At 36.1% G+C, this 12,089-nt stretch overlaps 1 protein-coding gene across 6 annotated transcripts in view; it reads right to left on the bottom strand.

Moving 5' to 3' along the window:
• EML5 (EMAP like 5) overlaps positions 1 to 12,089 on the bottom strand; it is a 179,158-nt gene that overhangs the window by 144,466 nt on the left and 22,603 nt on the right. For 5 of the 6 annotated variants that reach the window (XM_060620490.3, XM_060620494.3, XM_060620495.3 and 2 more), the window contains exons 2-3: positions 8,623 to 8,782; positions 14 to 112 (exon numbers count right to left, since the gene is read on the bottom strand). In XM_060620490.3, the coding sequence (XP_060476473.2) occupies positions 14 to 112; positions 8,623 to 8,782 (259 nt within the window). Of the gene's footprint in view, positions 1 to 13; positions 113 to 4,095; positions 4,185 to 8,622; positions 8,783 to 12,089 lie in introns of those variants that run through there. The other variant, XM_078447924.2, reaches the window with a different exon arrangement.

Raw genomic sequence — 12,089 nt, forward strand, 5'->3', positions numbered from 1 at the left:
GGAGAATACTTACTCTGTCTGTGTGGCCAGGGGCCATAGATAACATTTTTCCCCTTTTCCAATCCCAAACACAAACTGCATTCTTTGAATCAAGTCCAACTGAAACCAAGCGCTGAATTATATCCAAGAAGTCCATGAGGGAATAAAAAGCAAACAAATCAAAAAGGAAGCAAATTATAAACAAATTCTACTCATGGGCATCAAAACATCAAAACTTACACATTTATGTTTTATAGACCTAATAGAGAAGGGCTGGATGTATTTCATCTTGTTAATATTCACATATGCGTAGTTCTTTACATTAAGAAACAGAAGAGAGACTTCCATCCTAACAGTAGCACTGACAAAATACCCTAAAACATCTCTCCTGCCAAAAACTAAAAATGCTAGATAAAATGTAAAAACATCTTTTTAAATGCACTGCTGAGCTGTCAAGGAATTAAGAAATCTGGAACAAAAACAAAGTGATTTCACATAGGAATCCTGGAAGGTAAGAAAGCTCCCACATCCACTTTACTCTAAAGGCACCAGCTAACTCTTAGTAAGCCTGATGTTTGTTCTGTAGACTGAACAAGAATGGGAGGGAGATAAGGTTTAGGGCCAGCCCAAGGTATAGATTTGAATTTCAGATATCTAAAGCAGTGAACTGCTCAGAGAAAGGGAAAACAAGAAAGTATCCCTCCCCTGTTTTTAAAGTTTATTTATTTATTTATTTTGAGAGAGAATGAATGAATGAATGAATGAATGAATGACTATCCCAAGCAGGCTCCATGCTATCAGCATAGAGCCTGACACAGGACTCAAATTCAGGAACTGTGAGATCATGACCTGAGACAAAATCAAGAGATGGGCGCTTAGCCGACTGAGCTACCCAGGCACCCCAGCCCTTTTTAAAAAAGAGGTGGCGTGCATGAAGGGGAAGAAAAACCTCCCGGCAAATGGATAGATATAAGCAGCTTTCAACTGGTTGTAGGGCCTAACTCCACATTAATCATAAACCCCTCAAGCGGAAAATTTTATTCAGAGTGGCCCTAAGGGTTGCAGTCTTCAGGCATCTTCAACAATGTAGCAAACACAGGTGAATATAAATCCTATCCGGAGAACTGACACTTCAATCCATCCCTCAAAGAATTCCTACAGGTAGCAATTCAATAAACACCTCTAACCCCCATAACCATGGGAAATAAGAAACAACAAGTAAGAATCAGCAAATCAAGACAAATAGCAAAATCAGTCCCATAAAACATCAGATATTGGAATTATCAGGTGAACAGAGATATAAAATTAAGGCTTCAAAATATCTTCATATGAAGAAGGAACAGGAGACTATAAAAAGTATCCAAGCATATCTGAAGAAGCGAATGGAATTTCTAGAAATGAAAAATAAAATAAATAAAATTTAAAACTCAGTGGAAGAGTTACATAGGCAAGTAGAGGGAGATGAAGATACAGAGTTAAAAAGAGGAGCTAGCAAGATGGAAAGTGTGAGAGAGGTTAAGAAACGTGAGAGATAGAATTCCAGCCATGGAGAAGTATCAGGGTCTGAACCTGCCCCCCGCCATAAACAACCAGAAACCACACAAGTATGCAAAAACGAACATTTTCAGACATTCAAAACAGGAAGTGAAGCACTGTGAACTCTCAAAGGGGGAGAAACAAACAAGGTGAGACCTGTACTTGCCCTAGCCTTCATCTAGGAGGCAATTTCCATATTATAGCACAGAAAGGTAGAATCCAAACAGGGCCCAGCAGACTTGCTGATTTGAGAAGACAGAGCGAGCCTAGAGTTCAGACGTCATGGCTAGGATTTGCAGAGCAGAGAAAGAGCTCCAGAAAATTTGTTTATGGGTCCCCTTGGGAACACCAATCTTTTCATGCCCAGGGTGAAATCCGTGAGGCCATGCAAAGAACAAATTGTGGACAAAAAGCAATTACTGGGGAGCTACAGCCAAAAAATTCCCAGAGATCATAAAGGGTCAGGATCACTCAAGTTCCCAATAGCCAGAATGGAGATAACTCTTTGAGTTCACTAGGTATTCAGTAGGGATCCCAGAAGAGTTGCACCTTAGTGGCAAAGTTAAACCAGTAGTCCTAGAGGAAAAGCTACTCTAGCCCTACCCCCAAAAAAGCTTGAAAGCAAGCTTTCACAAGGATTAAACTTATTCACAAGGAATTTAACTACATGACAGAACAATATACAAAATACTTTATTTTTTTTAATGTGCAAAATACTTTAAAGGAATACAACAAAATCCAGAATGCAGAATGTAACATATACAGTGTCCAGCATCCAATAAAAAAAATTATTGGACATGTGAACAAAGAAGAAAATGTGATGAATAACCAGGAGAAAAATCAGTTAATAGAAGCAGACCCAAGAATCACAGAAATGATAAAAATTAGGAGACATTCGCTATTAAAATGAAAATGTTCAGGATGCTCAAGAATTATTTTTATTATTTTTAAAAATTTTGTAATGTTTATTTATTTTTGACAGAGAGACACACACACACACACCCATACACACAGAATGCAAGTGGGGGAGGGGCAGAGAGAGAGGGAGACACAGAATCCAAAGCAAGCTCCAGGCTCCAAGCTGTCAGCACAGAGCCCGATGTGGGGCTTGAACTCACAAACTGTGAGCCGAGGTCGGATGCTTAATCGACTGAGCCACCCAGGTGCCCCAAGAATTATTTTAAAACATACAAAGAATAAAAAGAGAAATGGAAGATTTGAAAGAACATACATAATTTGTAAAAATAAATGTTGAATTATGTGAAATAAAAATTCACACCATAGGATTAACAGCAATTTAGAGAATTAAGAAAAGATAGATGAACTTACAGATACAGCAAGAGAAATGATTCAAAATAAAGCACAGAAAAAAAAAAAAAAAGGAAAAAAAATGATGGTGCCTCAGCTAACTTTAGAAAAACATCAAGTGGTCTAGTATACAGGTAACTGTAGTTCCAAAAGGAGAAGATGGAGGCAAAGAAAATATAAAATCAGAGAAATGATGGCTAAAATTTTCTAAATGTGATGAAACTCATAAACCCAGCAAATCTAAGAAGTTCAATAAACACACACAGAGAAAACATACATCAACACAAATGGTAATCAAATTGCTAAAACCAGTGCTAAAGAGAAAAATCTTAAAAGCAGTCAGAAAAAAAGACAATTTTAGTATGGAGGAACAAAGATTAAAAAGTTATTCTAGATTTCTCATCTAAAGCTATACAAGTCAGATGACAATGAGTAACCTCTTCAAAAATCCTAAGGAGGAAAAAGGCAACATAGAACAGTATACCTAGCAAAATTACCTTTGGAAAATTGGGTCAAAATAGGCTTTTTCAAGCAAACAGAAGGTGAGACCTGCACTAGAAGATATGATAATGGAAATTACTTCAGCCAGACAGAAATGATACACCTGTGAATTAAGCGTCCAAATGGTAAATATGTAAATAAGACTTTTATTTTTAATTTTCTTTTTAAACTGCCTAAGGCAAAAATAACAATAGTTATTATGGGATTTGCAAAATACATATAAGTAAAATGAACGACGACAGCACAGTAAACAGAAGGAGAGAAAGGAAACAGCAGAATATATTTTTCTCACATCCTTTCCAAGTGCACATGAAACTTCATGAAGATCACAAAATTCTGAATCACAAAATAAGCCTAACCAAATAAAAAAAACCCTAAAATACAGAGTATGTTCTCTGACAAAAACAGAAATTAGAGTAACAGAAAGTTGTGCAGAAAATCCTCCAAATGTGTGCAAATTAACAATACACTTGTAAGTAACTGAAAGGGATAAAGAAGAAATCACAAGGATCAGCCCACGACACAGATTTTTTGCCCTGGGTTAGAAGCAGGGGTCAGCAAACTACAACCCTCAGGCCAAATCCTGCCTGAATCCTGTTTTTGTAAATAAAATTTTACTGGAGTGCAGCCATACCGATTCTTTTACAAGCTGCCCATGACTGCTTTCCTACTACAACGCAGGGCTGAGGAGTGGCAACAGAGACCGTATGTATGGTCTACAAGGCTTAAATATTTACTGAGTTGTTACAGAAAGTGCACCAGTTTACTAACCTCTGATTTAAAGCATAGATTCTGGTATCAGACTACCTAGGTTTGAACATCAGCTCCATCTCTCATTAATTAATTAGATTACTTTCAGCAGTTATGTAGCCTCTCTGAACCGCAGTTTCCTCACCTATTAAGTGGGAATAATAAAAGTGTTTCATAGGGTTACTATGAGAATTAACATATATACATACACAAAAAAGTTAATATGTGGTTAATGTTACATAAATGTTTGTTATCATCATCATTGTTAATTTACCACAACCATAACTAGCTTTAAGAACCTATGCCCTCTACCTGTCTGAATGAGAAATGCCATCTAATACTCAGAAACAAATTCTGCAAAGTAGAATTACTATTTAAACCCTCAAATGGGCAGAATGAATGGCTCCCATGAAAAGATACAGTATATAGTTTGTTGTGGCTCTCCATCAAATCACCCTGGCAGAAAGACCAAGGGAACAAGAGGAGAGGACTTACTTTTCCTGAGAGTCTTGGGAATTACAGGGTATCAGTAAATATCTAGCTAAAAGAAATCTACCTACTGTGTAGAGATTAAAATTTCACAAAACAAATATAAAGTGAGGAATAGTCAGAGGGGGACTGCCCATTCTATTGATGCTTCTTCTGACCTGGCTCATCCTACACACACAGCAAACCACGATGGGCCAAAAGCTTTAAAACTCCATGTATCTCCATAGAGCCTCGAAGCATCCAGCTCTGTACAGACAGTGAAAAAAAAGGAGATCTGGAAGCACTTCCTCTGTAGCCCTGATAAACTTAACATGGCCAAAATCAACCTCCCTCAGCACAGGTTAAGCAACAGCAGAGAGGATAAGAGAGAAATAACCAAGCCAATACTGCTTCCTCTCCTAGCTTTCTATCATTTTTTACTGTATCATGTTTTCTCACATTTACCCAGCCTGGGTAGGTGAGGAAGAAGATAAAGTTTTACAGTAAAAGTAACGCTTTAACCATGTAAGAGTTGGGTAGAAAAGTAAGAGAAAGTGCCTTTCAGACCAAAGGACAGCAAGATTAGAGAAATCATGGTGCCTTCAGGAAAAAGCCTAATTCAGGGTAGCTGAGGGGAGGAGTGCCAACTGGAAAGTGGCCAGAGACAAGGCTGGAGAAGCAGGCCAAAGCCAGAGAAAGGGTCAACTTTGTCTTTTAAGAGAGTTGGAATAAAGAGAGATTCAGTTTTAAAGGTATCGTACATAGTATATTTGTATGACATTTGGGAGGGATGGGGGGCGGTATCTGGAGTTGAGGAGAGAAACTGGGGCTTCACTGTTAACTGACATGGACATTAAAATCATGGCTCTAGATGATCACCTAGAGAGAATAAGTAAAAAGAAAAGAAGGCCACAGATTCCTAAAGAACACTGACATTTAAGAAGCAGACAGAAGGAAAGGCACCTTTAATTAAGAAGTAAAAATCAGAAAGGGAAAAAGAAAACCAGCTTCTTGAATTTCTCCTTGATCCCAACAAAATCTTAGTTGTATCCCTTAACTGAACTGGATTTATTAAAAGATTCTAGTGCACTCAATGCTCAAATAAGAAAACTATCCTAGTAGACACAGCTAGACGCATCCCATGAGTTCCTGCAACTGTAAACCATATTCAAATAACAAACAATTATACTTAAAACATGTTAGTATGTGAGTCCTTGTAGTCTCAGTGTTTATTACACAAGAACTAATGATCATAATGTCACAAAGTAAAATCACAAATTTTGCAAGAGAGGCAGGACTTGATGGAATAAATACTGGTAAAATCCTACATAAAATCATTAGAAATTAGGATCTGGCAGAGAAATAGAAAAAAACTCAAGAGGGGCGCCTGGGTGGCGCAGTCGGTTAAGCGTCCGACTTCAGCCAGGTCACGATCTCGCGGTCCGTGAGTTCGAGCCCCGCGTCAGGCTCTGGGCTGATGGCTCAGAGCCTGGAGCCTGTTTCCGATTCTGTGTCTCCCTCTCTCTCTGCCCCTCCCCCGTTCATGCTATGTCTCTCTCTGTCCCAAAAATAAATAAAAAACGTTGAAAAAAAAAATTAAAAGAAAAAAACTCAAGAATAATACAATAGGCACTTGAGATATGTCAAGTTAGCAAGAGACTGCTAAAAGGCACTTGGAAAAACCAGTGAACTCCCCTAATATTTTTGCAAAAATTACTCTCTTGATAATCATGTGTCAAAAGGCTAAGGTACACTAAAGCCTTTTATTTTGTACCATCATATAATTGACAAAATTAAGTTAAAAACTAATGCTTTATTCTTAGTTCATTCTGTAAATCACCAGAGCTGTAACTACAGCTTAGATTTTCTTCAACATGAGAAATGTTTTTGCAGTGTACTGTTGTATTTGCCAGATAAAGTATCAAATTTCCCTTCCTCCCACTTAGAAATTTTAGTCCCTGTTTGATGTGCATTATAGAAACAGACTTTTCAGGCCCTAATTATTCTCAGTAAGGCAGACTTCTGGTGTCAGAGTGGATATTCAGTCCATTTAGAAGAAAGCCTCTGGGAAAATAATATTCAGCATTACTGTTAACAGGGAAATTCACTGGATAAATCTTAATAGAGCACTATTATAAAATGCAAAAATCACAATTATTTCCTAGTTGATAGCTCATAAACAGTTCAGATATTAGTGAATATATTCTCAAATATATTTTTTAACTAAGGCATTTTCTCAATAGAATTTCAGAGATACTCTTCTTAATCTTCAGTCGGCAGCAGTTCCTTATAAGCTTTAATTGTATTTAAGATGGATGAATTTCTTCTGAAATATAAATAACTACTTCCTAAGTTCCATGTTTGGGAGGCAGGAGAGCATGGTGATTAAAAACATGAGCTTTGGAGTGTGACTGACCTGGGTTTCCGCTCTGGCTCCATTTACTAGCTGTGTAACCTGGGGCAAGTTATTTAACCTCTCTAAGTCTCAGTTTCTTTATCTGTAAAATAGAGATAATAATAGTATCTATTTCATAGGGTTGCTGTGAGGATTAAATAAGATAATGCAGGCTCAGCACAATGCCTGGTACTTAGTATGTGCTCAGTAACTTTTAGCTATTATTATGTTTTTTATAAGCTTAAACTTTTAAGTAACACATTCTCTCATGAAGATTTGTGATAATAAAATACATGTACCAAAGGCTTTTCTTATAAGTTCTACAAAATAAGCAAAATTAAAGGCTTTCAACTAGGAAGAGCTATGGGCATGACTTCTCCTTATATACACAAAAGAAATTCCTCAGCAATGCAACACATAACATTTAGAAAGAGCAATTTCAAAATTAGGAAGAAAACATCTATGTTGAAAGAATACAGATACTTATAGTTAATACATCGTGGACTTCATAACACCTTTAGTAAATGACTAAAAAAAAAATCCATGTACGTTTGTTTCATAAAATTTAATCTCCCAAGAGATAGGTTAAGAGTAATTCTCTTCCTTTTAAAAAAGAAAATAAAATTGATATGAGGACAGTAAGGGACTTGAAAAATAGCAAAACAGGACATGAATTAAGGTGCTGTAATTGCCAATCACTGCTACAATACTAATATTAAACCTAGAAGCACATTTTTCCCCAAATGAAAGGTTCCAATTAAGTCTTAAAGATCTCTTAACAGACTCTTAACAGAAAGGCATATTAATCTATGCTACTCAAAGAAGCTATTCCTTAGTTATAAATAAAATATCTGTCATTTTCAAGAGAACAAAACACAATGTGATCTGTTTTTATAAAATCTCAACCTATAAAATTAATTTTATGAACTGAAAAGCAGGCAACTAAAATCTTTCTAAAAGTTAAAATGACTGTTAAAGTCTAATTTTAACATAAAACTGTTAAAGACTACAAATTAACCATACCTGCAAAATTCAACTTCTCACCACTTCTTAAATATGTTTTAGGTATAACAAGTTCCATGAAAACACCATAAAAAAGTTCTTGGCCTGTTTAATTTTTTAAAATAATCATTCACTAGAAGTAGATGATAATTTGGGAACTGATAATTATATCCTTTGTTTTCAACTTTGATTTTGTATAAAAATAGCTCTTATAGGAACCACCTCCTTATTTTCAATAAAAAATGTAACTTCAACAGAAACCTTTAAAATAACTGAAAATTAAAATGTATACAGCTCTACTTAGAGAAACTTAGTTTTCCTAAGATGTCTTCCTAAGACGTCTTTCATCTGTCTTATCAACATAAGGAAAGTTATGTTGATACCTGGAAAAGTTATATGTAAAATTTCTAGGACAATTAGGTAATATTCTACTGAGTCAGAATCTCTTTGGCTTTTATAATAGTATTAATTCAATTAAAAAGTTTGTGATATGTGAAATAAAGACCACTTCTTGTTCTTATTTTTCTTATATTCATCAACTATCCACCCAATGTACCTCCACCCTTGAACAAACAGGTATTTTTCATCAATTGCTTTCCAATTTAATATTTATAGATTTGTAATCATTTCTTATAGTACACGTTTATAAGATGTAGTTTAGAAAAAGAAAAAAAATCACATACCTGCCCGTCTAAGTCGAATGCTAAACAAGCTATACCATGTGTATGAGCATCCTTTAGAATTGATATGGTCTGCACAGTGTATGAATCCCAAACACAGATATAAGGCTCTTTCCCAACTTGTCCCGTTGCTACCAATACTCGTTCAGGATGCAATGCAAGGCTGCAAAATAAATAAATAAACTGACTTAAAACTGTTTATAGAGCTTTTTATATTTGATATACATAAACTTTATATATACAAATGCAAAATTTAGACTTTATCCATTTAATATAATTTGGACTTAAAATAACTTCTAGTGGGGGTGCCTGGGTAGCTCAGTCAGTTAAGTGTCCAACTTCAGCTCAGGTCATGATCTCACGGTTTGTGAGGTTGAGCCCCGCGTCAGGCTCTGTGCTGAATGCTTGCTCGGAGCCTGGAGCCTGCTTGGGATTCTGTGTCTCCTTCTCTCTCTACCCCTCCCTCACTCATGCTCTGTCTCACTTTGTCTCTCAAAAACAAATAAATGTAAAAAAAAAAAAAAAAAAAAAAATTAAAGTAACTTCTAGGGGTGCCTGGGTGGCTCAGTTGGTTAAATGTCAAACCTCAGCTCGGGTCAAGATCTCACAGTTTGTTGAGTTTGAGCCCCGCTTCAGAACTCTGTGCTGACAGCTCAGAGCCTGGAGCCTGCCTCTGATTCTGTGTCTCCCTCTCTCTCTGCCCTTCCCCTGCTCATGTTCCTTCTCTTTCAAAAATAAATATCAAAAATTTTTTTAAATAAAATAACTTCTACAAAAATCCATACTGAGTTATTACTTGACTAGTATATGTATGTTATGACCAGATGATGATAGACTTCAAAATCTCTGTAATATGATATAATGTGTGTAAACTTTGCAAGAAAAGGATTCTCACAATGGATCAACTGCACCACAGCAACAAATTAGTAGCAGCCTCACCACATGCCACTTTCTCTTTTGGTATTCATCTGTTTTTAAGCCCTCTCTCCTATTTTACTCTTTTATTACATGACATTACACAAAATCTTAGCATCCAAAAATAGCACTTAGTAACACTCGTATGGTAATAAATTATAAACCCCATTTTTAATTGAAGTAAAATTGGTATATAAGTTTTAATTATATAACATTTTAATTAAATATCTGTGTTCATCTCAAAGTGATCACCTCCAAAAGTCTAGTTATCATCTATTACCATACATTTGACTCCCTTCACCCACTTTACCCACCCCTCAACCGCCTACCCTTGTAGTAACCACCAATCTGTTTGTCTATGAGTTTGTTTTTATTTGTTATATTTTATTTTTTTAGATTCCACATATGAGTGAAGTAATACTATTTTTTACTTTCTCCTTCTGACTTAGTTCACTTAATACCCTCATGGTCCATCCATGTTGTCAACATCTGATTTCATTCTTTTTTATGGCTGAATAGTATTCCACAATGTCTATATACCACACCTTCTTTATCCATTCATCCACTGATGCATATTTAGGTTGTTTCCATATCTTGACTATTGTAAATAATGTTGTAATGAACACCAGGCTGCATATATCTTCTTGTATTAATGTTTTCATGTTCAGATAAATGTCCAGTAGTGGGACTGTTAGATAGTATGGCAGCTCTATTCTCAACTTTTTGAGGAATAACCATAGTGTTTTACACAGCAGCTGCACTAATTTATATTCCCAGGGTTTTATTTACATATGAGGGCTCCTGTTTCTCCACACCCTCTCCAACACTTGTTATTTCTTGTCATTTTGATGACAGCCAATCTAACCCATATGAGGTGATATCTTACTATGGTTTTGGTTTGCATTTCCCTAATAATTAGTGATGCTGAACATGTTTTCATGTGTCTGTTAGCCATTTATAGGTCTCTTTTAGAAAAATGTCTATGCAGATCCTCTGGTCATTTTTTTATTTGAACTGTTTTTTGTTAAGTTGTAGGAATTTTTTAATATATTTTGGATATTAACCCCTTGGCAAATATGTAATTTGCAAATATCTTCTCCCATTTAGTAGGATGCCTTTTCCTTTTGATGATGGTTTCTTTCACTATACAGAGGCTTTTTAGTTTGATGTATTTCAATATGTTTATTTTTTTAAGGTTTGTTTATTTTTGAGACAGAGAGAGAGAGCGAGCGCACTAGCAGGGAAGGGGCAGAGAGAGAGGAGACACAGAATCCTAAGCAGGCTCCAGGCTCCAAGCTGTCAGCACAGAGCCCGATGCAGGCTGGAAGTCACAAACCACAAGATCATGACCTGAGCCAAAGTCAGACACTTAACCAACTGAGCCACCCAGGTGTCCCTCAATTTGTTTACTTTGGCCTTTGATTCCCTTGTCTTTGGAGTTAGATCCACAAATACATTGCTAAGACTGATGTCAAGGAGCTTGCCACCTGTTTTCTTCTAGAAGCCTTATGGTTTCAGGTCTTACGTTCAAGTTTTAAATCCATTTTGAGTTAATTTTGGGGTACACTATAAGATAGTGGTCTAGTTTCATTCTTTCGCATGTGACTGTCCAGTTTTCCCAACACCATCTTTTGAAGAGACTGTCCTTTCTCCATTTTATGCTCTTGGCTCCACTGCCATAAACTAAATGTCCATACACGTGTGGGTTTATTCCGGGGCTCTCAATTTTGCTTCACTGATCTATGTGTCTGTTTTTATACCAATACCATAGTTTTGTTTACTATAGCACAAATATCATTTCAAAAAACAGAAGAGTCACCCATAGTTCACAGAAAGTAGTCTGAGTCTTTAAAAACAAGACAAAGACCAAACAGTTGGTAATGGTTTATGTACATTAGCAGGTGGCACGAAGTAAATACAAATTTCTCCTTCATAAATTTTTCTATAAATAGATTCAGGTTATGAGATTCATCTTTAGGAGAAAAAAAATCACTCCTGGCCTTAGAGTCAAGGATGAGTTGAAAGTGGGAAAAGTTAGGAGGGTATTAGGACAGAATCAACTGATTGGATGTAGTGAGTTGGGGGGAAAGAAAGGTCTAAGATGACTCTTGGGCTTCTGGCTTGAGCATCTGGATGGCTTAGATGGTATTCATCAAGTCAGGGAATACTAAATGAGTAACCAGAGGGAGGGAAGATAAGTAGGAATGGAAGGTTGACTCAACATATAAAAGTCAACCAATATATCATAGTAATAGAATAAAAATCAATCCTAAAAAAAATAGAAAAGTAAAACAAATACAAACCCATATACATTAATCTCAATAGACACAGAAGACGCATATGACAAAAACCCAACCCCTTTTGTGATAAAAATACACAACAAACTATGAATTAAAGAGAACTTACTCAACTTGATAAAGGGGAATCTATGAAAACCCACAGCTATTATCACATTTAATGGTGAGAGCCTGAAAGTTTCCCCTCTAAGTACAGGAAGGAGACAAGGATGTCACCTCTTGTCACTTCCATTCAACATGATACTGGATATTCTGAAC

This window comes from Panthera onca, chromosome B3, assembly GCF_046562875.1.
Source record: "Panthera onca isolate mPanOnc1 chromosome B3, mPanOnc1 haplotype 2, whole genome shotgun sequence".
In the NCBI taxonomy this organism is placed as follows: domain Eukaryota; kingdom Metazoa; phylum Chordata; class Mammalia; order Carnivora; family Felidae; genus Panthera; species Panthera onca.